We start from the raw sequence: 27,330 nt of genomic DNA on the forward strand, positions 1-27,330 counted from the left end.
GGCACAATACTGTATGCATCTGAAATGAAAACGAGAGATCTGTTTCAATCTCCAGATGGAGGTATTAGGGCCGCCCTTCAAAATTGTGGTTGGAACAGGGGTGATCCAGATGCATGAGTTCCTTTAACTTTGGTGGAAATAACTGAACTGCAGAGTTAGATGGCTAGGAAAGGGGTCTATTGATAATAATAGCAATAGCACCTCCTAGACTTATATACCACTTCATAGTGCTTTACAGCGCTCTCTAAATGGTTTACAAAGTCAGCATATTGCCCCCAACAATCTGGGTCTTCATTTTACCGACCCTGGAAGGATGGAAGACTGAGTCAAGCTTAAGTCGGCCAGGATCGAACTCCTGGCAGTGAGCAGAGTTAACCAGCAACACTGCATTCTAACAATAAATCACTCTGAGTCAATGGCAAAAGGCAGCTTTACTTAAAACAGCTTACATCCCACAATACTATCTTTTAACAGCATTGAACATCTTAACTATCCCAGATCCTGGGGGAAACACTAGATAGGTGGCTAAAAATGCCAAATCCAGCCTAAAAATCTGGCTAACTATGCAAACAATCACGATAATTTATTGTTATTATCCCCAGTGAGACACTATTTTGATGTGTTTGTAAAGTTTGTGTCTGCTCTGAGGAAGTTATGTCAAAGGTTCAACCATGCTGGACAGGTGTTATCAGAGGAACCAGAGAAAGGGCGTCTCTCCCATAAACAAGACATAACTTATAAAAACTTACACTGGCTTGGTCGTCTTCCAGGTCAACAAGTCCCTGGCAATCCGGTGACAAGAGGGCTATAGGACTTAAAACTGTTGGCTGAACAAGCAGGCCCAGAAGCCACAGGACTACTGGAAGAAAAGTTGCTTGCCCATCACAAATATATAAAGACTGAAAACAAATAACAATTTGTTATTATATATTAAGTCTAAAGAGAAGAAGGTATTTGGAAAAAAAATGCACCAGTTCTTGAAAGAAAAACTTCCACAATTAGAAATAAGAGATCAGAGGGTAGCAGAGCAACATCACTTTGTAATATGAAATGAAGTATTCACAGAAGGAGAATTGGAAAAATTGTTCAGAGCAAAGAAATTAAAACCCTGCCAGAAGAGACAAATCAAAGGGGTCGAAAGTAGAAGAAGCCAGCATCACAATACAGAATAACAGAGTTGAAGGGACATTGGAGGTCTTCTAGTCCAACCCCCTGCTCAGGCAGGAAACTCTTACCATTTCAGACAAATGGTTGTCCAGTCTCTTTTTAAAAACTTCCAGTGTTGGAAGGTTCACAGCTTCTGGAGGCAGGTTGTTCCACTGGTTAATTGTTCTAGATATCAGGAAATTTCTCCTTAGTTCCAGGTTTTTTCTCTTCTTGATTAGTTTCCATCCACTGCTTCTTGTCCTGCCTTTAGGTGCTTTGAACTGTTTTCACTCCCAACCAGGCACCGTCTACTCTACCGTCTCCTCAGAAAGAACAAAAGGCCACTAACTGAAAAACAAGATGAACCTCAATCAAGAATAACTGAGCATCTAGAACAGCAGAAAAAACAAAAGAATAAGGTTGCCTTTATTGAAGCTTGTTCCAAAGAAACAGCTAGCACAAGTATTAAAAGATGTCAGAATTGTAATATCAAACATAAGTACCAGCTCACTGCAAGAAACAAACCAATTGATATACAGCATGGTTGCAGTTACAATGTGAAGATCTTGGATGGAAAACCAGTAAACAAGGCAAGCAGTACATCACCAAAATGGAAGATCAGTCTGGAAAATAAGATCAGCGTGCTAAGATCGGAGGCAAGCAAGGTAGAATAGACGAAAGAAGTTGAAGAACAAGAAGACCAAAGAATAACTGATCATGAAATATCAGCTAGGAACAAGTAAGATCATTTCACCGCCAAGTAATTAAACAAAATAATGTAGGGAGATGAAATTGAAGATCGGTCAACATCTGGAAAAGCCTACCTGATAATGAAAAATCCAACAAAAAGGGAAGCATCAGACAATTACAGGCCAATTAATTCCTTATCTACAACTTTCAAATTGCTAACTGGTGTGGTAGTCAAAGAGCATCTAGCTGAAAATAAACTCTTCCCACCTGAGCAGAAAGGAAACCAACTTAAACGTAGGTTGGATTGATTACAAGAAGGCATTATTAAAAAAAATAAAAGGACAAATAAAAGGAATCAGGAGAAACAAGAAGCTTTGTGCAAAGATCAGTGGCACAATGGAAGACACCCTTGCTGTTAAATGGTGATAAACTAGGAGAGGTTAATATCAAGACAGGAATCTTTTAAGGAGACTGTCTTCACTACTGTTTGTCAAGAATATTGAACAAGACAGGCCATGACTATCAAACATCAAAAACATCTGCCAGGCCATCCTATCTCTAAAGGAGAATATTTGCAGCTCAGGGTTGAAATGAGGGGTCCTTGGTGTTCTCTGAGCTTGGTGGTTTTCTTGCAGATGTTTCATTACCCAAACTAGATAATCAGTGCTGTTGATGTACCTAGTAATGAAACATCTGCAAGAAAACAACCAAGCCCAGAGAGCACCAGGGACCCCTTATCCCACCTCTGTTATATGAGTGAACTGAAGTTGTATGAGAAAACACCATCTGAAATAGAATTGTCCAGTTGCTAAACATTGTCCGAATATAGAACCAAGATATTGTAATGGAGTTTGGAATGGACAACTCTTGCCATCCTTACCATCAACAAGGGGCAAATAGTGAAAACTGAAGGAACCAAGAAGCCCTATGGAAATAACATCAAAAGTCTGGATGAAGACTATCACTACAAATGGGCATCCTTCCAGCTGACTGTTAAGTGAAGAAGGTTAGAAGTGAATACATAAGAAGAGTGAAAGAAGATCTTAAAGTCCAAACTCAATGAAGGAAATAATTTCAAGGCAATTAACACCTGAGCAATTCCAGTCATTAGATTCACAGCTGGAATAGTGGTGTAGACTCAAGCAGAACTAAAAGCTCTGAATAAGAAGACCAGAAAAATAATAACAGTGAATCACGCTCTTCATAACCGCAGCAACATTGACAGACTCTGGAGCATAGGTGGACATGGAACATTGCAAGGATACCAGACCGTCGGAGAAGAAAAAAGGGCGTTGGAAGAATACAAGTAGCCCTCAATTTGCAACTGTATTTCAGTCTGGAATTAGGATTGCAAGTCATTAAGCAGCTCACCTTGTGACCACATCTGATTTTAACCATCTTTTTTGCAGCCATCATTAAGCAAAAACAGTAGTTGTAAAATAAAACGACATCATTAAGCGAAACCCTCATCCACAATAGGCAGTTTTGCCAGAAACTGGAACTAAACACCGGTTTCTGGCAAAATAAATAAATAAATTGTAAATTGCAGTCGCATGATCCTGGGACACTACAAACAACCCAAAATGAGCCTTGGTGGAGCAGTGGGCTAATGCCTCCTTAAGTAACACCAGCTGCCTGCAATTAGTGCAGGTTCGCATCCCACCAGGCTCAAGGTTGACTCAGCCTTCCATCCTTCCGAGGTAGGTAAAATGAGGACCCAGATTGTTGGGGGCAATTAAGCTGACTTTGTAATAATGCCGCTGGGGGGGGGGGCGAAAGCCCTAATAAGCAGGCATATACATAGAATGAAGGCTACTGCTAAGCTTGTTAGCCGCCCTGAGTCTTCGGAGAAGGGCGGGATATAAATGGAATTAAAATAAAAAATAAAATAAATAAAAATATAACTACAGGGGTGGGGCTTAGCTGTCAGAACTTCAAATCTGGGTTGTAAGTAGCCTGGAGGAGGCCTGTCATAACTTTGATCACTCAGCAACCAGTCTTAAGTTTAGGATCACCTGTATCTGGAGGACAGTGAAGAAGATGCACTGAAGCTAGTACACACTGGAAGGCTTACCAAATACCAAAGAAGAGACCAAACTGGCCTATAAGAAAGACTAAATGAGGTATAGAAAAGAGACACGGCAAGGCAAATTATTACATGGCCAATGCCATGTTAAAAAAAAGAGAGAGAGAGAGAGCAGGCAAAGCAGAGAACAAGAAGATCTGTAATGATTAAAAGCAGGAAAGTTGAAGAAAGTAACAAATTAAGGGCTAATTCTAGCTGCAGAAGATCAAGCTTTAAAAGCATGCATACAAAGCCAGCATCAAGAAGACAGCAATAGGCAGTAAATACCGTCTCTGCAAAGAAGCTGAAGAAACAGTGGACCACCCGGTTAGCTGCTGCAAGAAGGTCATGCAGACGGACTACAAGCAATGGCATGATAAAATAGCAACAATGATATATTGTAAGGTCTGCAAAGAAATACCATTTGCTTGCGAGCGAGAACTGGAGCGACTATAAAATAGGGAAAGCTGACAGCCCAGGTTCAAGACCCAAGTGCCACGCAACGGGGTGAGCTCCCGTTCCATGCCTCAGCTCCTGCTCACCTAGCAGCTCGAAAGCATGCAAATGCGAGTACATAAATAGGTACCCCTTTTGTTGGGAAGGTAACAGCATTCCATGCGCCTCGGGGTATAGTCACGCTGGCCACATGACCACAGAAATGTCTTCAGATAACGCTGGCTCCGTCGGCCGAAAAACGGAGATGAGCATCGCATCCTAGAATCAGACAGGACTGGACCGAGAAACCTTTACCTTTTAATAGAAAATGAAGACGCCGACGTGCTACAAACAGACACCCTGTTACTAACTTAATAACTGTCGGAATTCACTTAACAAATATGGCAAGAAATGTCATAAAGTGGGGCAAGATTCACTTAACAACTGCCTCACTTCACAGCAGAAATTTTGGGCTCAGTTGTGGTTATAAGTCGAGGACTACCTGTATGTGTTTTTTCACTCTCCAGTGAACATGGCAATTCTTCCATGAACGTGATTCTCACATTTGATATTCAGCAGAAATTTATTCATTTCTATATTTAATTTATATCCCGCCTCAGTTATTTTTTATAAACAACTCAAGGTAGCGAACATATCTAATGCTGCTTCCTCCTCTTATTTAACCTGCGAGGTGAGTTGGGCTGGGTGAAAGAGACCATCCCAAAGTCACCCAGCTGGCTTTCATAGCTAAGGCAGTACTAGAACTCACCATCTGGTGTTTGGCCCAAAGTCACCTAGCTGGCTTTCATGCCTTAGGGTGGACTAGAACTCACAGTCTCCCGATTTCTATCCTGGTGCTTTAGCTGCTACACCAAACTGGATCTCTGACAAGGAAGGTGGAGATAGGAGAATAACTGATTTGGGAGGGACCTTGAAGGCCTTCTAGTCCAATCCAACCTTCTGCTCAACTATATACCATTTCAGACAAATGGAAGAATCATCTCCACTACCTACCTAGGAGAAGTCAGGGCCCGTCATCCAGATGTTGGGGTGGATGTTGGATGATTTTTCCCTGTCGTTGGAAAGTGCCTGTGGATTAATTACTCATCTGATAAGGGAAGCCTCAGCTCGGTGTGTGGGAAGAGAGACACAGCTGGCTGGAGACTCTACACATCCCCATTTGCAGAGGCGACTAGAAAATAACTGAGCTGCTAAAACTCCATCCTTTGGTGAACTCTTCCCTTGTTGGTCTTCTAAACAAAAGCTCATAATTATGAAATTTCACCACATTTCCTAGATATTTACAGCTCCCTAAAGTGCAAGAGAGCTTGGGGGGGAGACTCAGCCACCGTGTGGGTGAATCTATTTCTAGCCTCAGGCTGGCCGGGGAGCTAATTTTACCGGCTCTGCTCCACTTTGCTTGCCATTTATAACCCAAGAATGTCAAATGGCGTATTAAACAAGTGGCAAGCAAATGCCAGCAAAGGACTTAATCAGCGAAGCCCATTATTTGTGTTGGAGCAAAATTATTCCCACCAGGCATAAAAAGAAAGCACAACAGGCACCCTAAAATAACCTTCCTGCGACACGGAGGTGTTTCAGAAATAGAAACTGCACACGTTGTGTGTAGTGAAAGGAAAGACTGGGCTTTTTGGTGTGTGTTTTTTCCCCCCTTGTACTCTGTGAAATTGCTCCGTACAATAGCATAGAAGCAGATTGGACTTTTGCAAATTCTTAAAAGTTTCATTTTGATTAGCTCATTCCCAGCCCACCCACTGTCATTTTCTATTCCTTCCAGCAAAGTCACTTACTCAGTTGCTGAGGCATGGCACAAAATGGAATCCTTTAAAAAGAATAGTGAAGCCTTGTTTGTTTGTTTACTTATGCTATTTATAAAGGCATCCATCTCCCCATACTTTCGCGCAGGCCTGGGCAATCGTGGGCAGAAATAACGAAAGAATCATGCGTGCAAGGGCTAAAAAGTGTTGTAATCATAGGATTACAGGGAGTCCTTGACTTAATACCACAACTGAGCTCAAAATTTCTGTTGCCAAGTGAGGCATTTGTTAAGTACATTTGGCCCCATCTTACAACCTTTCTTGCCCCAGTTGTTAAGTGAATCACCACGGTTGTTAAGTTAGTAACACAGCGGTTGGGTGAATCTGGCTTCCCCATTGACTTTGCTTGTCAGAAGGTCACAAAAGGCAATCAGATGAGCCCGGGACACTGCAACCGTCATGAATACATGCCAGTTGCCAAGCGTCTGAATTTTAGTCACATGACCATTGGGATGTTGCGATGGTCGTAAGTGTGAAAAACGGTTATAAGTCACTTTTTTTCAATGCCGTTGTAACAGTCAATACAATGCCATAAGATGAGGAAACTAATCAGCGAACAGGCCTCACTTCACCTTCCGGCCCAAAAGTTTGGGGGAGACAGTCAGGCCTTCAATGCCTTACAAAAGGCTGATGGGATCAGATTACTTGGATCTCCTGGGATGACGCTTTTCCTTAAGGCAGGCCGGATAATAGAGAAAACCCCAGTTATAAGCTAGTGATCCAGAATACATTCTCTCCCAATGATCTCTAGATACATATTTAATGGTTTTTTTCCCCATCACCTCCAGCCAATGGCCAGATCTGTTTGTTGGCTGAGGATGATGGGAGAGCAGTCCAGTCCTGAAGAGAAGCCCACCCCTTTTGGCTGCCCTGTCTCTTCCTCTCTCTTTGGTTTTTCTGCAAACTGGTGTAGAAGCCAGAATTTGCACACTTGACGTAGGTGCTCCATCAGTGAGCTAATTCCTCCTAAGTGGATCCCACTTCTGTGATGAAAACTTCTGGGAACCCATGTCCATGACAGTAATTTATAGTCTTACGGTGGAGATTATAGCCAACCTGACCCAGAATCTCACCAAGAGGGAGATTCCACCAAACTGAATTCTCGCTGATCTATTAAAGGTAAAGGTTCCCCCACACATGCGTGCTAGTCGTTTCCGACTCTAGGGACCGGTGCTCATCTCCGTTTCAAAGTCGAAGAGCCAGCGTTTGTCTGAGGACGTCATGACTAGACATCAAAGGCGCACAGAACGCTGTTACCTTCCCACCGGAGTGGTCCCTATTTTTCTACTTGCATTTTTACGTGCTTTCAAACTGCTAGGTTGGCAGAAGCTGGGAAAAGTAACAGGCACTCACTCTGTTACGCAGCACTCAGGATTCAACCCGCCAAACTGCCGACCTTCTGATCTTATGGTGGAGATTATAGCCAACCTGACCCAGAATCTCACCAAGAGGGAGATTCCACCAAACTGAATTCTCGCTGATCTATTAGGCAGCCCTTAATTGGAGCTGATTGCTGGATGGGGAATTCTGGGAGTTGAAGTTGTCAAGGTTGGAAATCCCTGCTCTAGAGGGCACCAAGTTATCTTAACCACAACCTCCCCCCCCCCTCAATAATTAACTGACCTTACAGGACATTCGGCTTTCGGCTTGCCGAAATTGAAAGGTTGAGGGCAAGAGAAGAAGGGGACGACAGAGAATGAGGTGGCTGGATGGAGTTACTGAAGCAGGAGGCGTGAGCCTAAATGGACTCCAGAAGATGGTAGAGGACAGGAAGGCCTGGAGGAACGTTGTCCATGGTGTTGCGATGGGTCAGCTAACAACAACAACAGGACATTTTCAAGGCACAATAAGGGGGAATATATATATATATACAGTATATACACATACATAATACATACATACATACATACATACATACATACATACATACATACAGTAAATCTAAAAAAAGGGGAGGGGTTGTAATTCTAGCCACTCAAGGTGCTTCCCCTTCTTTGCTTGCTCTTCTTTCAGGGTTCACTGTACATTTAGCTGTTGGGTTACAGTGTGATAGTCCAATATGACCTGATGTTCTGTTCCCCAACTTTAAATAAAAGTGTAACACTTCAGCTACCTTTTTGGCTGCCTAATGAAGAAAAAGTTAAAGCAGAAAAAGTTCTAGGTGCTAAGGGAACTTCAAATTGTATATGGTGCAGCCCCCTGCCAGTGAAACGAAATGCCCACAAGTTTGGCATTTGTGCCCAGTGCAAAAGTACGTTTTGCCTTTGACAGTGGATTAGTGGTAGTGGATTCTGAGCGCTGATCAGAATTTACTGGCCTATTTTCGATTCACATTTGAGAGTGAGTTTCACAGGAACCCTTTAATGATAAACCTTCCGTTGAGTAACAGCCCAAACTACATTCAACCCAGATCAAGCTATCTGTGCTTGAAGATTCCCTGATCACATCCTGGCAAGACCAAAAGACCATTATCACTGGAAACCAGAAGTCTGGTTTGTAAGATCCATCCCACCTCCTTGTTTCCATTTCCATGTCCTTCACTCTCCCTTGGGCAGGGAGACAGAGAAAGGGAAAGGTGTTGCTTCGTTCAGTTGGCTTTTGCAAGATGACTGACTGAGAAGGTGCTCGCCAGCTGTGGGCCAGAGGGGGTCACTCAAAAACCAGCAAATGAGCAGTAAACAAATGAGTAGTAAACAATACCCCAATCAAGCAACTACCAACTCAGACAAACAAACAGTAAACAACAGCCTAATCAAGGAGCCACCAAAAACACTTCCCCCTAACCCTGACAGGGCAAGCCACTAGACTATAAAAACACACACTCACTATAAACCCCCCCACACACACACAAGCACAACGGCCCCCAACCTTTGGGGCATCAGGGACCAGTCCCGTGGACCAGAAGTGGCATGGTTTCGTGCATTGCCTGCATCCTGTGGATGGGGCTGTGCTCAGCCCAGTTTCTGGCATGCCACAGACCAGTGCCAGTCCACAGACCGGGGGTTGGAGACCCCTGCACTAGCACTGATGCTGTTGCCTAGTTTGGTAATCAAACATCTGCAAGAAAGCAGCAAGCTTGGAGAACACTGAGGACCCCCACAGTTCAACCCTGAGTTACAAATACTGTAGGATTTTCAGCCTGCTCCAGGCCTCAATTCCCACTAGATTAAAACAGATGTGGAATGATGTGCACCCATAAATTATTAGAAATTCTTGGACACCTGGCTCAGCAGTTAAAGATGCTGAGCTTATCAGCTAGAGCAGGGTTTTTCAACCGGTGGTACGCGTACCACTAGCGGCATGTTGGCACCTGGCAGGTGGTACTCGTATGACGGGTTGAACAGCACTGTAAAAAAAAAAGTGTGAAGCGGCAGCAGCGCCACACAGGCTTGTGAGAAAGTCAGCTGGAACTGCACATTGCCTGGGTCCTACTGAGCACTCAGGATCAAAGCACACAGCTCCAGCTGATTGGCGGTGGCCTTGGGGGTGGCAAGCAGCCTCACGCAGTCTTCGGGTGGAGATTCAGCTGGAGCTACGCAACCCATTGCCTGGGTCCTGCTGAGAGCCCAGGATAAGCGCGCACAGGTGCAGCTGATTGGCGGTGGCAGGCGGCCTCACCCAGTCTTCAGGCAGAGATTCAGCTGGAGCTGCGCGAGGCGTTGCCTGCCTGGGTCCTACTGAGAGCCCAGGATCAGTGCACGCAGCTCCAGCTGATTAGGGGTGGCAGGCGGCCTCACACAGTCTTCAGGCAGAGATTCAGCGTTGCCTGGGTCCTGCTCAGGGGGAGAGAAGAGGGGATATAAAGGGGGGGGGTGAAAGAAGAGAGGATAATAAAGGGGTGAGACGAGAGGATATTAAAGGGGGTGAGAGAAGAGGATATTAAAGGGGTTAGTGTTTTTTTCCTGGTTTTGTTTTGTTTTGTTTTGTTTTGTTTTGTTTGGTCATCAAGTTTTTGACACCTTTGCTAGGCTAGTGTTCTGTACCAGCCTGCTACCGGCCCTGCAGAAAAGGCAACCCCTTTATAAACGGCAAGAGGCTGGAATGACGTCTGCCAAATTTATTACTACAAAAAACAAGACACGTACCAAGATACAGGAGCTTTGAAACACTATCTAAGCAGTTGCTTTCAGCAAACCAGCCCTCCCCAAACATTCCCTTTATAAAGAGTTCAGGGCGTGGCCTCTCTCTGCCTCCTTCCGAGAAGCCCCACAGCCTTCCTCTGTTTACTCCTACTTGACTGCCTCCTGCATCGGGCGTCCTTGAACAGGGCCAGCTGTGGGTCATCTTCATCCACACTGTCAGGCTCACACAGCTGGGTCTCCATGGTGACCAAGTGGGAGGGGCCTGGCTGAGGGCTATCATCAGCAAGATCTTCAACCCCCTCAGCAAGGTCTTCAACACCCCCCTCCTCCTCTGAGTCGTCCGACCCAACTGCCGAACCCACAGGCTGACCCTGAATCACAACAGCGAGTGGTGGTACTCATATTCTAAAAGTGATACAATCGGTGAAAAGGTTAAAAAGCCCTGAGCTAGAGAGCTGACAGTTCAGATTCAAGACACGAGCTCCATGCGACAGGGCGAGCACCCATTCCTTGCTACAGCTCCTGCCCACCTAGCAGTTCGAAAGCAGGCAAATGCAAGTAGATAAATAGGTACCACTTCAGTGAAAAGGTAACAGCATCCTGTGCACCTCGGTGTATAGTCACGCTCGCCACTTGACCATGGAAACTCTCTTTGGACAATGTTGGCTCCTTTGGCTACAAAACAGAGATGACCACCGCCTTCTAGAGTCGGACACAACTGGACAGGGAAAACGTTTACCTTTTATCCAAAAAGGTGAAACCAGATATTCCATCATGCCCATTCTTAAATGTCATCTGTCCATTCTCAGTCTTGCCGGGTGTTGAAAGGACACCTGATTTTGCCCTCTGCTGGCAGCCAAATCTGAGAGGTAGGACAGCCCCCAGCGGGGGGGCGGAACCACACATTTTATTTGTTAATGGGCAGTTGATGTCCTCTTTATGAATATTTTTAGGAAATGATGACATTTAGAGCTTTTTCTTGAGAGCAGAGAGAGATGGTTTTCCCCAGCATGTTGTTGTTATTATTTCAGTCTCTCTCTCTCTTTTTTTTAAAAATTAAACCTACTTATTAGCTTTCTGGGATTCCCATTGTATGGTCCTTCTGTGCTGTGAACATCATAAATTAAGCTTGTCTGTCAGATACCAGCAGTAGCTCATTTTTGTGGCTTGGAAAGCTAATTGTTCCGTTTATTGTTTTTAACAGCACTAATCCAAACTTCATTTTCTCTTTAATTGTCAATTTAGGCAGGCTAGTTTGTTTTTAATATTAGACAGAGTGATGGAAACAGAAGTGCCTGGAAGATGTCAGCGATTACTCCGCGGCATGAAAACATTGGAGTGGGGAATGCGTATGCTTTTCCAGATCATAACTTGTTTTAAAGAAATAAGATCTTGGATTTATGTCACTGCATTGCATGTATTTCCTAGCGCATGAGATACAACAAACTTGTATATTGGCCTGGAAAGTAGATTCTAAGATTCTAGCTTGCAATGAATTAAATAATCCTGCTTGAGGCAAGACTTTTGAATGGACGTGTGCCTAACTGCCTGGTACAGGTAGTCCTCGACTTACAACAGTTACAACAGTTCATTTAGGGACCATTTATATTTATATTTATATTTATTAAATTTTTATACCGCCCTTCCCCCGATATACTCAGGGCGGTGTACAGGGCAATAAATATTAAAAAGCAAAGTACAAAAGTTAAAAAACAATTAAATAATTTATGCCCGATCTATACAAAAGTTAAAACCATATTAAAAACCCAACTGCAAACCCATCAGACCAGGCCGGATTGCTCAAATAAATAAGTTTTTAGATCCCGCCGGAAGGAGCGGAGGTCGGGGGCCATCCGGAGCTCAACCGGCAAGCGGTTCCACAGGTCTGGCGCGCCCACAGAGAACGCCCTCCCCCTGGGGGCCACCAGTCGACATTTGAAGTTACAACAGCACTGAAAAAAGTGACTAATGACCGTTTTTCAATCTTCCGACCGTTGCAGCATCCCCATGGTCACATGATCAAAATTCGGATGTTTGGCAACTGACTCATATTTATGACTGTTGCAAGCATCCTGGGGTTATGTGATCCCCTTTTGTGACCTTCTGACAAGCAGAGTGTCAGCGGTGAAGCCAGATTCACTTAACAACCCTGTTACTAACTTAACAATTGCAGTGATTCACTTAACAACTGTGGCAAGAAAGTTCATATAATGGGGCAAAATTCACTTGACAAATGTCTCACTTAGCAATAGAAATTTTGGGCTCGGTTGTGGTCGTAAGTCAAGGGCTGCTCGTGATTGGGTTAGACCAAGTTATGTTTGATGAGAAAATTTGCCACCCCCATTGTTAGATGGAAGTGAGAATTGGTGCGTCAGGAGCCATGAAAATATAAATCGAATTAGCTGGGGGTGAAGATCTTACAGTAGGTGTGAATGGTAAAACATGGGGGGGGGAAAATAGGATCAAGACTGAATGGATGATGAGTGAAAGGGAATTGATTACAGATGTAAGTGGACGGTATGAAAGAAGTCCTATGAGATGGATTTAATCATCTAGAGCACGGGTGTCAAACTCACCATGTCACGTGACATGTCGCGACATATCGCGACCTTTTTTGCATTGCTGGAGCTGAGGTGGGGCATGGCCTCCACATGATGCAACTGCCCCGTGGCCAGCAGTTTGACACCCCTGGTCTAAAGAGAATGGATGGGACATAAATTATGTCAAATATATGAAGGAAGTCAGATGGGAAGGGGAAATCCAAGCGGAATTGATAAGATCTTCACGGAGTCAAAAAGTTGATAAAATAAAAGACCATTTGCCAGGTAGTCCTCGATTTCAATTGAGCCCGGAATTTTGGTTGTAAGTCATATGTTGAGTCACCACTTGACTGGACTCAGTTTTAACAAGTCACTTTTTGTCCAACTTTAAAGCAAGTCGCCACAGTCATAAAGCAAATCACATGGTCATTAAGCAAATCAAATAGTCCTAAGTCTCAATCTAGCTTCTCCAAGGGGTGTATTTTGCCAGAAAAAAAGGCAAAGAAAGTCACAACATGTGATTACATACATGACCGTGAGACTCTGCAACCTGTCATAAATGCAAGCTGGTTGCCAAATACCCAAAAGAGGATCACGTAACTATGAGGATGCTGTGAGGACTAGGATGTAAGTTACTGTTTTCAGTGCTGTTATACCTCTGGTCGCTAAATAAATGGACCTTGGTGGAGCAGTGGGCTAATGCCTCCTTAAGTAACACCAGCTGCCTGCAATTAGTGCAGGTTCGCATCCCACCAGGCTCAAGGTTGACTCAGCCTTCCATCCTTCCGAGGTAGGTAAAATGAGGACCCAGATTGTTGGGGGCAATAAGCTGACTTTGTAATAATGCCGCTTGGGCCCCCTCGAAAGCCCTAATAAGCAGGCATATACATAGAATGAAGGCTATTGCTAAGCACATTGATTTGTGCTTTAGATTGTAAGCTGCCCTGAGTCTTCGGAGAAGGGCGGGATATAAATGGGATTAAAATAAAATAAAAATAAATAAAATAAGTCAAGGACTACCTGTATTCTGATTTTACCAAGACCAGGGATTGCAATAATGGCTTTCGTTTTCAGATTCAGACTTTGCTTTGGGGCCCATTTTTGTGAAATCAGAGGAACTTGGGCTGATGGCTCACAATTCAGCACAGCACAATTTAGAACTGAAGATGCTTCTTGGATGAGAAGCGAAACGTCTTCAGGAGAAAAAACACAGAAAGCCCAGTTGCCTTTTGAAAAAGCACCTCCCTTTACTTCTTCCCACAGTAAAATATGGGCCCGGTGGCGATGGAGGTATCCGTTGCCGATCCTCAAAAGCAGACATGTCAAACACAAGGCCCGGGGGCCGGATCCGGCCCGCGAAGTGGTTTCATGTGGCCCACGAAGCCATCCTGGAAACAGTGAGGGAACGGCCCCCGCTGCCTTGGCCCTGGCCCAGAGACCCTCCTTCTGCCAGAGACCCCCAGATCTGTCCCACTCCTGCCCAGGCCCCCATAGGCACCCTTGATGCGAACGATGTAGAGCTGGCCACGCCCACCCAGTAAGCCATACGCACTCTAGCCACACCCACCCAGTAGGCCACGCCCACCCGAGCCACACCCACCCGGCCCCCTGAGGGCAACCGCAATGCTGATGCAGCCCTCAATGAAACTGAGTTTGACACCCCTGCTCAAAAGTGTTCTGGCCAACTCTGAGCCATTTCTGAGAAGCTAGAAAGTTGACAACTGTGTTGGCAGAATAGATGTCTATTCCTTGATGCACTATTACAAGCTGAATAAATAAAACACACCGGGAGGCTTCCTAGCCAGAGAAGTGGGGGGGGGAAAGAGTGTGGGTGGTTTTGTTTTTAAATACTCCCATTGGCAGTCAGTTAACCTTTACGTTACCTAAATGAAAATTGCAGAAACCTGAAATTTTCGCTGACAGGTTGCCTAGAAACGGGCAGTTAGTTACTAGAAGACAATGGATCCTCTGCTACCGATAGCGCTGTTAGAAATAGAGTCGTTTAACGGCGTTCTGTCTGGTGCAATTATCAGTTTTGCACCTCCGCGCACCTACCTTTCCGCTCTGGCTCCACCGGCTGATTTCTCCTGTGAACTGTCCTCAAAGCCAAACCATGGGGTGGGCAAATGCTGACATGTCCTCTTAGATATCTTGCTTGATTTGTACACAACGGAAGAAAGTCGGACAACAGCATTGGTCGAATCATCGCTAAAAATCAGATAGCGAATGAGGAGGAGCATGAAGTTGAGAAATAAGAAGGAAGGCTAATGTTAGATTGGGAACTCTACAATTAGCAAAAAATAGAAGGAGATCTGGAGAAGTTGAAGGAGGGAAACTTCCCCTTCCATAAAGCCAGAAGTGAGCCAAGTGACTTCTGTAAATGTAACATTTATTTGGACGTTCACCCTTTAAGATGAAATAAACTTGTAGTTTGCTTGCATCTGGGAACAGGTAGTGAGCTCAGTGTATCTAAAATTCAGAAAATGCCCAACTTGACATTTCTGGCATGTTACGCACACACTCTGGACAAAAGAGAAACAGTTTGTAACAAGGAATAATAAATGAACTTATTTAATTTTTTTAGTAAAGAAATACTTAACATAACTGTAATTTCCCCCCCCCCAAAAAAAAAATGCCTATCTGAAGCAGCTCCAAGTTGCTCTTGCGTGGCCTTGTGACTGTCAGGCGCAGGAAATCAGGAGCCAGGAGAGGGTTCAAACGCACTATGAGTTTATTTCATGCCGCGTAACAGAGTGAGCGCCTGTTACTCGTCCCAGCTTCTGCCAACCTAGCAGTTCGAAAGCACGTAAAAATGCAAGTAGAAAAATAGGGACCACTCCGGTGGGAAGGTAACAGCGTTCTGTGTGCCTTTGGCGTCTAGTCATGCCGGCCACATGACCACGGAGACGTCCTTGGACAAGCGCTGGCTCTTCGGCTTTGAAATGGAGATGAGCACTGGCCCCTAGAGTCGGAAACGACTAGCACGCATGTGCGGGGGAACCTTTACCTTTACCTTTTATACACAAGAATTTGATCTATTAATGCTCAAGGCGAATTATTGCTAGATAAGTCAATAGAATTTGGGGGCGGGGGGGCTGGTCTGTTATGAGAGCATAGCAACTCCAACTGATGATGCATTTGACCCCTCCTCTTGGACTCAGCTGGTTCATCCCAACTTGGCAACTTTAAAGACTTGTGGACTTCAACTCCCAGAATTCCCCAGGCAACATGACTGACTGGGGAATTTGGGGAGTTGAAATCCCCAGGTCTTAAAAGTTGCCAAATTTGAAGACCCCTTTTCTGTAGCAACCCTCCAAAATGAGTGGGAAAGCGTGCCCCGTTCTCATGCACTTTTTGGAGGCTCCAGGGGCCACGGTAGAGCAGGGCCCTTTTGCACAACTTCCAGAGGGTCTATAAACCTGACGTGTCACTAAAAACAATAATTGGTGACACCTGTGACGCAAGTATCATAGGTCTGCCATCACCGGGCTACATGAACTATAGGCCCGTGGTGGCGAACCTATGGCACGTGTGCCACAGGTGGCACACAGAGCCCTCTCTGTGGGCACGCACGCCGTCGCCCCAGTCCTAGGCCTTCAGCTGGGTTTTATAAAACCTTTTCACTTTAGGCCTCCCCCACCGTGTGCAAAAAAAAAGAGAGAAAAAGTTCAATCAATCAATCAATCAATCAATTTCAACTTCTCACAGGGAAAAAAAGGATCTCGCAAAGTTAGAATTGATTGACTGAACTTTTTAGTCCCACCCAGACTGCCGTCACCACTGCAGCCACACCCACCCAATGGGCCACGCCCACCCAATGGGCCACGCCCACCCGGCACCTGACGATACCTAAGTAGGTTTTGGGTTGCAGTTTGGGCACTTGGTCTCTAAAAGGTTCGCCGTCACTGCTATAGGCTAAGCGACACCCATGATGTGTTTAGGAAGTGTGCAAATAAAAATCCACCCCACCCTTATTGTCAAGTACTTTCCACGGAAATGAGAAGGCACTATTGATTCCCTGCTGACCCAATTGTTTGTTTGAGGACACAGAATGATTTTCATTGGTGTCATATATGTGTGTGGGGGGGGGCATTCTTCTTCCTTCTGTGCTCCAGTTTTGTCTTGATTGCTCATCCACACTCAACTTCTAATTTTAAAAAAGGGTATTTGTCTAATTGTCTAAATGAACAAGAAGGAGAAAATGTTTTTAAGGAGAGGAAGATTCTGGCAAATGTTTTCACAATCTCTGTTCAACAGGTAATCCCAACCTCTGCTGCTATAGGTAGTCCTCGACTTACAACTATTTGTTTAGTGACTGTTCAAAGTTACAAGGGCACTGGAAAAAGTGACTTATAATGGTTTTTCAGACTTACGACCATTGCAGCCTTTGTTCTGTACCAGCCTGCTACCGGCCCTGCAGAAAAAGCAGGGACAACCCCTTTTACAAGAAGGCAAGAGGCTGGAATTACGCCTGCCAAATTTAATGATACAAAAACAAATAGAACAAGACACAAACCAAGAAACAGGAGCTTTTCAAGCGGTTGCCTTCAGCAAACCAGCCCTCCCACGCATTCCCCTTTTTATACAGTTCAGGGCGTGGCTTCTCTCTGCCTCCTTCCGAGGAGCCCCATTGCCTTCCTCTGTTTACTCCTGATTGACTGCCTCCTGTGTCGGGCGTCCTTGAACAGGGCCAGCTGTGGGTCATCTTCATCCACGTTGTCAGGCTCACACAGCTGGGTCTCCATCGTGACCAGGTGGGAGGGGCCTGGCTGAGGGCTCTCATCAAGCTGTCCAACCCCCTCAGCAAGCTCTTCAACACCCCCCTCCTCCTCCTCCTCTGAGTCGTCCGACCCAACTGCCGAACCCACAGGCTGACCCTGAATCACAACAGCCTTCCCTAGGGTTACGTGATCAAAATTTGGCTGCTTTATGATGGCTGCCGTGTCCCGGGGTCACGTGATCCCCTTTTTTTGACCTTCTGAGAAGCAAAGTCCATGGGGAAGTCAGATTCACTTAACAACGGTGTTACTAATTTAACAATTGCAGCAATTCACTTAACAACAAAGGTAAAAGGGGGCAAAACTCCCTTAACTATCTCGCTTAGCAATGGGAATTTTGGCCTTCATTGTGGTCGTAAGTCGAGGACCCAGCTGCATTGCTATCACAGTTGCTCTCATAAGGTGCCTTCTGTTCTATTTTTGCACAGACCTTCCATAAAGTAAGAGTTCTGTTCTCTGGTCAAATACCCCAGTTCTGGAGGAAGGGCATCCACGAGAGTGTGTAAAAAATAAATAAATGGTGACGATGATCCTGATACCTCTTTTTTCAGTTACCATTTTGATTTGTTTTATTCTGCCCACCCCAATATTCCTGAACAGCTCAAACTGCATTAATCATACCATTATTTCAGTAGGAAGAGATGGCCCTCAACTTCCACGCATCTAACTTCAATGCCCATTTTGATGCTTGTATCATAGCTGTACAATTTATCATCATATATTTTTTTCCTACCTGTCTAAACCGAAACCACTTTTGTGCCTATTTACTCCTTGGAAATCACTTTCTGGCCTGTTTTTAAAATGCACCTTTACAGAAGACTGCTAAAAATTATTCCCAGCTCCACCCTGCATATCTTTTGACATTTTGCCTGAATTTATTTGCATTTCATTTGTAACATGTTTCTGCTTAATAGGTGGAATGTAAGAAAGCACAACCTAAAGAAGTGATGTTTCCACCAGGGACACGAGGACGAGCTCGCGGATTACCATATACTATGGATGCTTTTATGCTTGGAATGGGAATGTTGGGTAAGTTTGCACGGGAACGGATAATTGACTAGAATTTCAGTGTTCTGCGAGGCTTAACAATAGCCGAGCAATTTAACTGCTCTAATATTTATAACTATTTTTACATTTCTATTTTTATTACATTATAAACTGCCCAGAATCGTTTCGGATAGTGAGATGGATTGCATATAAATTTAATAAATAAATATAAATAAATTGGCAAGGTCCTGTTTGGTGCTTTATCACTGGATTATCAAAATTCCTAGGTTCAGAATTTATCTGACTTACATAGGCTGCCACACCCAATATCTGTGCCAGCTCTGGAATATCAGAATTTGCATTTAAATGGCTATTTCCAGGAGGATTTCTCCCCACATTCATTAAAATAAATAAATTTATGGTTAAAAATTCTCCTTTTTTCCTTCAGGGTAGGGAGGCCACAGATTCTTCAAGGTACCTTTGACAGTTTAGCGGAGATAATTAAAAATCTTTGTGGCTTTAAATGGCACAAAAGCTGGAGGAGTCCTGGGGAGCAGCTTAATAGCATGGGTTGTGGCAATAATTAGAAGTTCCAAGGAGAAAAGATGGTATTTGAGTCCAAACTATTGTGTCCAGAAAAATACTAATTAAACAGGATAAATTGTATTTAATAGCATTTGTATGATAGATCATTCTCAGTTATAATTGGCTCTCATTTGCTTTTGCTTAGTTTCTCTGACATTACCTAAGAATTGCTTGGGGTCTGTGTAGCAACTATCTGTGCAGACGTGCCTGTGGGTACCTAGGTAGGGGGACTGGCAGGTAAATCAACGGAGAAGGATATCAAGAAGCTCTTTACACACTGTTAATATTTTTCCCCGGCTCCCCAGAAATGATGTTTTACTTTTCCACCTGACACCCTCTTAAGTTTGTGTTAGCAAGTTCATACTTCAGTCCTTCTAATTCTTTGATCTACACTTAGTGCGGGACCAATAAAGGAGAATATTTGTAGCTCAGGGTTGAAAGGAGGAGTCCTTGGTGCTCTGTGAGCTTGGTTGTTTTCTTGCAGACATTTCATTACCCAAATTAGGTAACGTCATCAGTGGGCTAGTTTGGATAAGGAAACGCCTGCAGGAAAACAACCAAGCTCTGAGAGCACCAAGGACCCCTTATCTAATGCAGAAGTTTTAACCAACACAATGAATCAGAATAACAGAGCTGGAAGGAACCTTGGAGGTCTTCTAGTCCAACCCTCTGGTCAAGCAGGAGACCCTTTACCATTGCAGACAATAGCTGTCCAATCTCTTCTTGAAAACCTCCAGCAGTGGAGCACCCATAACTTCTGGAGGCAAGTAGTTCCACTGGCTAATTGTTCTCACTCTCAGGAAATTCCTCCTTAGTACTTGGTTGGATCTCTCCTTGATTAGTTTCCATCCGTTGCTTCTTGTCCTGCCTTCAGGTGCAGTCGAGGGGCTTCTCTTTTTAAGTGTCTCTCTTTCTTTCAGTCCCCCATCTGTCTCCAAGTGTATACATGCCTTTCCTCCAGGTGAGTTCTGTCGTGTGTACCGTGGGCTTAGAGCAGGAAAATCACCCATCAAGAAACATTTCCCTTGAACTGATGAGGTTCTCTACTGCTCTTATTGGCAGGAAAATTGAAAATTGCTTTGACAGTCAGGACTCGCCCCTTATAATTGGAAAAAGTTTGACCCTGAGATATGCTTAGGAGTCACTTGTGCTTAAGATAACTCTTGCCCTACACGAGATGCTAAAAGTGTGGAGTGTGGAAACTGCAGACTGGAGCCACCTTCGGCTGAATGGAATTGTGGGGTTGGTTTTTTTTTTTGGCAAGTCTCCTTCGATCACACGGGTGCCTGTTAGTGCACGTAGGGGGCACCGCTTCATTAAGAGATCCAAATTGGTTTGGTTGCACTAGTTTTTGCAGGGTGACTCCTAATGCGAACTTATTAATTTTAAATCAGCCTGATTTGCTCTGAATGAGTGATTGATTCATGATGAAGGCCAGACGCTTAATTATCTGCTCCAGCTCTTTCCTGGACCCGTTGGAGCTCCGAGCATTGTTGTGGTGGCCTCATGAAGCAGCCGAGTTGCAGGCAGCAGAGAAACTCTGAGCATGCCAGGTCCTTCGTCCCCATGTGTCCCTGTTGCTTCTCCCAAGTCAGCCTCAAGGTCGATGGCTGTCAGCAGATTCTGAGCGGTGCAATCAAAATCTTCCTTGGCTAACCTGTCAACTGCACAGCAGTGAAATTCCACCCATGAAGGGAAGAAGGGTGTAATTAACTCATCAAGCAAAATTAGCATAGGAAGGCCAAAATGTGGCTTGAGAGCCAGGACCTTAAAGCCCTTTTAGTCATGTGATTCCATTCCATGTGCTTTGAGCATGGAACGAAGGAGGAAACCAAAATAGACTTGCCAGTCATCCTTTTGAGATACTGGGCAGAGAGGAAATAAGAAAGGCTTCCCGGTTTCAGTTGGTCAGTGAGGATTCCTGAAACTTAACTGACCTAGAAGATAGAATTTTTTCCCCAAGAAAAACACACACAGTGTCAGGACCCACCCCAAACCACGTCTTAGGAACACAAAATTCTTGGAGTCAAATCTATTCCAAAAAGAATCTTTACTATGACATGCTTGGTTGTAGGTAACGAGACAGGACTTAATATTATTCCACAAAGTAAACCCTTATAAAGAGTTCCCGGTTTAACCCCCCTTAACCCCATTTGGTCAGTCCCCCATCCTTTATCTCGTATCATCCCTCTCGTGGGAAAAAGGAACTTAGGACCCTTCATGTTTATTGCTCTCTTCCGTGACACAACCCAGATGCTAGCCCCCCCTTTTCTTTCCCCAGTTCAAAAGGCTTCTCCTTTCCTTTGAAATGCCTAATACCGGTTCAGTACACATCTATTCTCTTCTCTTCGGGAGATGGCAGAATCCATGGAATAATGTTTGAAACATTCCATTTATGAATATGATATAAATGGATTCTGACACACAGTGACTTCTAAGGAGTTTCCTTTATTGTTCCTCATCCACAGGCTGAAATCTTGCCCAACTAAAGCAACGACTTGCATCGTTAAGGATTTACTCTGAGAACTTCTAAGGAGGGGCTCTCCTGACCCTTTTCCTCCCAACCAAACTACAGGTAGTCCTCGACTTATAGCAGTTCTTTTAGTGACTGTTCAAAGCTACAATGGCACCAGAAAAAGTGACTCCTGACCGTTTTTCACCCTTACAGCCACTGCAGCGTCCCTGTGATCACGTGTTCAAAATTCAGATGCTTGGCAACTGGCATGTCTTTGTGACGGTTGCAGTGTCCCCCAGGTCACGTGATCACCTTTGGCAGCCCTTCTGACATGCAGAGTCAACGGGGAAACCAGGTTCACCTAACAACCACTTAACATCTGCAGTGATTCACTTAACAATTGTGGCAAGAAAGGTGGTTGTTGTTGTTAGTTGCGAAGTCGTGTCCGACCCATCGCGACCCCATGGACAACGTTCCTGCAGGCCTTCCTGTCCTCCACCATCTTCTGGAGTCCATTTAGGCTTACGCCTACTGCTTCAGTGACTCCAACTAGCTACCTCCTCCTCTGTCGTCCCCTTCTTCTCTTGCCCTCAACCTTTCCCAGCATTAGGCTCTTCTCCAGTGAGTCCTTCCTTCTCATTAGGTGGCCAAAGTATTTGAGTTTCAGCTTCAGGTTCTGGCCTTCTAAAGAGCAGTCAGGGTTGATCTCCTCTCCTCTAGGAGATCGCCTTGCAGTCCATGGGACTCGCAGGAGTCTTCTCCAGCACCATAGTTCAAAGGCCTCAATTGGTAAGAAAGGTGGTAAAATGGGACAAAACACATTTTGCAAATGTCTCGCTTAGCAACAGGAATTTTGGGTTCAATTGTGGTCATACGTCGAGCACTACCTGTATCTGAATTTCACTGTCTCTTGGTTCTTTGGCATGCAGCTGCTCCCTCCTGGGAATCCAGACTACGTTGCACCTCAATCTTAGTGAAATTTCCACTAAAATTTTCCAGGAGATCCTCCAGCAGTGAAGGGCCTGTAAGGCAAAAAAACCGGCGTGTTCTTTTAGTCTTCGTTCTTTTAGAGGATGCCCAAGGAAAATTTGTGGGGTATGACTTAAGTAAGGGGCCTCTTTTTCATTTTCAAGCGGTACTTCATATTTTAAACCTTCTGTAAGCCATCCCCTGTAGTGCCATCTTCTTCCCTCCTCTCCTGTCCCCTTCTTCCCCTTTCCTTCCATTCCCTTCTCTTCTTCCCCTTTCCTTCCCTCCTCTTCTTCCATTTCACTTCCCTTCCCCTTTCCTCCCTTCCCCACCACTTCTTCCCCTTTCCTTCTCTTCCCTTGTTCTAATTTCCTCCCCTCCCTGTCCCTCCCCTTCCACTTCCCTTCTTTCCTTTCCTTCCCGTCTCTTCTTCCACTTTCCTTCCCCCTTCCTTTCTCTTCCCCTCCCCTTAAATGCTATATTTGAAATTTTGAACTCCCTTCCCCACACACACACTACAAAAAAAAAATCTGTTGGTAAAATTTATATCTCCAGATCCCTGAAATATACCTAATGTGAAGGTCTCATTTCAAGAAATCTGTGCCTGACTTTGTAATATTACTGTGGGAGCCAGACCCAGCTGTGCATTAGTGCAGACGTTCCATCTAGATGGGGTTGCATTCATGCATAAAAGACATTTGTGTCCTTCAGAGAAAGGTTGCTTTTCCAGAGGAGATGGCCCTTGCCGGAGAAAGTGAAGGAAAAGGGAGCCTAACACCCTGAGTAACACGGAGAGCCACTAGAACCTGAAGCACAGGCTTTTCATTGTTTCCAGTTGCCCTTTTTGTCATGCAGGGCAGATAAGGTAAAGGTAAAGGTAAAGGTAAAGGTTCCCCCGCACATGCGTGCTAGTCGTTTCCAACTCTAGGGGCCGGTGCTCATCTCCGTTTCAAAGCCGAAGAACCAGCGCTTGTCCGAGGACGTCTCCGTGGTCATGTGGCCGGCATGACTAGACGCCAAAGGCGCACGGAACGCTGTTACCTTCCCACCGTAGTGGTCCCTGTTTTTCTACTTGCATTTTTATGTGCTTTCGAACTGCTAGGTTGGCAGAAGCTGGGACAAGTAACAGGCGCTCACTGTGCTACGCGGCACTTGGGATTCGACTCGCCAAACTGCCAACCTTCTGATCGACAAGCTCAGCAAGGATAGTTTCAGCCAAAAGTTAAATGCAGGAGAAAGGGATTGCCGCTGATCTTCTGGGGCCAAGAGGCCAATCCAAGCAAAAGCCCCCTTCTTCCTTCTTTAATCCTAATTCCGTTGCTTTGTGGGGAAGAGATTTAGGCCAGTAAAATCTGCCTAAAGCCACTCTACACGGTGGTGAAAGTATGTTCCAGAAGTCTTCCCCAAATCTTGGTAGATAAACTTGCTCCCTCCTTGAGAGAGGCAAAGAATTGGGATATTTCCCTACTCCTGCAGTGTCCTTGCCTGAGAATCCATTGGACATTCTTCCTCTGCCCAAAAAGTCCTCAGACATCACTATTAGTGTCAGAGGGAATCGGAAAAAAAACGACGGCTGGAATTGGGTCTGTTTAGTTTAATGAAGAGAAGGACGAGGGGGGACATGATAGCAGTGTTCCAGTATCTCAGGGGCTGCCCCAAAGAAGAGGGAGTCAAGCTATTTTCCAAAGCACCTGACAAGAAGCAACGGATGGAAACTAATCAAAGAGAAGCAACTTAGAACTAAGGAGAAAATTTCTGACAGAACAATTAATCAGTGGACAATTTGCCTCCAGACATTCTGGGTGCTCCAACATTGGAAATTTTTAAGAAGAGATTGGACAGCTATTTGTCTGAAATGGTATAAGGGGTTGGACTAGAAGACCTCCAAGGTCCCTTCCAACTCTGTTATTTTGTTAAGCAAATTAGATAGATCCCTAGTAGTCAGGTCAGAGGCCAGGGTACATGGTTGCACGTGTGGATGATCCATGGGACTTCTTACAGTCACTCACTCCCTTGTCACTTCCTAACTGGATTACAGTAATGCATTCTGGAGGCTGAAACATATAAGGAACGGTAGCTGGAATTGGGTATGTCTAGTTTAATGAAGAGAAGGACTGGGGTGACATGATAGCAGTGTTGGCTGCCCCAAAGAAGAGGGAGTCAAGCTATTCTCCAGAGCACCTGACAAGAAGCAACGGATGGAAACTCATCAAGGAGAGAAGCAACCTAGAACTAAGAAGAAATTTCCTGACAGTTAGAACAATTAATCAGTGGAACAACCTGCCTCCAGAAGCGGTGAATGCTCCAACACTGGAAGTTTTTAAGAAGAGACTGGACAGCTAATTGTCTGAAATGGTATAGGGTTTCCTGCCTGAGCAGAGGGTTGGACTAGATGACCTCCAAGGTCCCTTCCAACATTATCATCATCATCATCATCTCCCCCAGATGTAATCTAGAGGTGTTTGCTGGCTTAATCAGTTTACGTGATGTATTCATCCTCAGGTTTACTTACTTTTGGGTGGGCAATGCTCACCATCATCCCATACAGGTAGTCCTCAAGTTTCTCTTGCTTTCTCTTGCTAAGCGAGGCAGTTGTTATGTGAGTTTATCCCCATTTTATGATCTTCCGTGGCATGGCTGTTAAGTGAATCACTGCAGTTGTTAAGCTAGTGGTATGGTTGATCAATGAATCTGGTTTCCCCATTGATTTTGCTTGTCAGAAGGTCACAAAAAGTGATCACTTGTCCCGGATACTGCAACCATTATAAATATAGGCCAGTTGCTAAACATATGAATTTTGATCACGTGTTTATGGGGATGCTGCAACGGTTGTAAGTCTGAAAAATCGTCATAAGTCACTTTTTTCAGTGCAGCTGTAAGTTCGGTCACCAAAAAAACCGGTTGTAAATTGAAGAGCACCTATATGGCTTCCCCTTTTTGTCTGGAGTAAAGGAACAGAGACTTCTGCTTATGTATTCCAAGGTTAAATCCCCAAATTTTGAAAACTTCGTCCTTCTCATGTTCTTCTCCTTCTCCATCTCTTCTAAGCAGCCCCTGACTTCAGCTCAAATCCCAGAATCTCTGCCCTGGAGGCCCGTTCTTAGACTTCTGCTTATTTGTATACATTATATACAAATGTACATAATACATTTAAATTGTTCTTTGATTAACACGTGTTCTTTAAGAAGAGACTGGACAGCCACTTGTCTGAAATGGTGTAGGGTCTCCTGATTGAGCAAGAGGCTGGACTAGAAGACCTCCAAGGTCCCTTCCAGTTCTATTCTGATTGATTTGATTGATTGATTGATTGATTGATTGTTTCAAACAACACGTTGGGCTATGAAGTAATGAAATGCAAACGCCCTACCTCCACCCCACAAATGAAACTTTGCATCTTCCGTGAAACCTTGCCTATTGTGCACTGCATTTTCAATTTGGCCTAATAAAAAGTAGCATGCAAATTTAGATGTTGTATTAATGGACACTGGGCTGGCTGGAGGTTTGAAGCAGCCTGCAACAAAATCCTCTGTAATGACGCCCCATCCTGTGTCATAGTCTCCTTGTCACGACACAAGATCAAGAAAGCAAGAAGTACCTACGTTCATAGTCAGGTATCTTTGATGCTAGCCTGGGAGTAAATTCAGAAATACAGATCTTGCAAACTGCAAAATGAGTTGCTCCTCTTTGTTTATAGAATTAGACAAAGCAAAGTCTCTTTGAATGATTCGAAATGCTTCTTCCCCTTTTGTCACCTGGGCAAAACTGCCTTGGAATAAGCCAGCAATAGATTTGCCCTTCCATCTCTTGATAACTTCTCTGCTCTCTCTTCCATTTCTTTCTCAACCTGCCCAGTCTCTCATAATCCTCCTAGGACAGGGGTAGGCAACCTTGGCTCTTTTATGACCCGTGGACTTCAACTCCCAGAATTCCTGAGCCAGCCGTGCTGAGGAGAAAGGGAGAGGTTTCCATGCTGAGCCATGCTGGCTCAGGAATTCTGGGAGTTGAAGTCCACGAGTCATAAAAGAGGCAGAGTTGCCTACCCCTGTCCTAGGATAAAGTCACTGGCGAAAAAAGGTACTGGCTGGGGGATTTTGGAAGTTGGAAGTCCACACATCTTAAACTGGACAAGTTTGAAAAACACAGATTCAGGGCAATCTGAACCTGGTAACACACGATGGCATTCCAGGTCCATTTGGGTCACCTAAACTAGGCAATCTGCAAATGGATTTGTGGTTTATGGCTGCCACAATTCTTAGCACCATAAGAAAAGACCTGAATCCAATCACCAGCAACCAAGGGCCTTAGAACTGTAGGTTTAACTTGGTACCCTGTCACTAATAAGCCCAGGGAAAGGGTGGTGAAGAAGTTGTGTTGTGAAAAGCATGTCTGATGGTTGATGTAGATACGAAGTTCTCTCTTCAAGGGAGGTAATCCAGGCAGAGCCTTGATTTCTCAGTTTAGTGACAAGAGATAATTACTGCAAGATTGATCATTCGCCAGAAGTACTGAAGCAAATAAATTGCTCAGTGCCCATCGCCAGGCGAGAATGGGGGCTAAATGGGAAATGGCGGATGGGCCGGCCGGCCCATAATTTGGCTTGATGAAGCATCCACACGGGCACAATGTTAATGTGCTATTGATATTCAGCCAGCCAATTTTCCCCCCTTGCAGATCAGGCTCTGACTCGTTAGAGCAGAGCTGGGCACTGCAGCGGCAAATGAAGAGGAAAATTGAAGTAATGTTGTATTATAAATTTATGA

At 44.6% G+C, this 27,330-nt stretch overlaps 1 protein-coding gene across 8 annotated transcripts in view; it reads left to right on the forward strand.

Moving 5' to 3' along the window:
• Nucleotides 1-27,330, forward strand: part of MSI2 (musashi RNA binding protein 2) — a 594,728-nt gene that overhangs the window by 476,558 nt on the left and 90,840 nt on the right. For all 8 annotated transcript variants that reach the window (XM_083379763.1, XM_083379764.1, XM_083379767.1 and 5 more), the window contains exon 9: nucleotides 18,489-18,603. In XM_083379763.1, coding sequence (XP_083235889.1) covers nucleotides 18,489-18,603 — 115 coding nt within the window. The remainder of the gene's footprint in view (nucleotides 1-18,488; nucleotides 18,604-27,330) is intronic.

This window comes from Vipera ursinii (assembly GCF_947247035.1).
Source record: "Vipera ursinii genome assembly, chromosome: 1".
Taxonomy (NCBI): Eukaryota; Metazoa; Chordata; class Lepidosauria; order Squamata; family Viperidae; genus Vipera; species Vipera ursinii.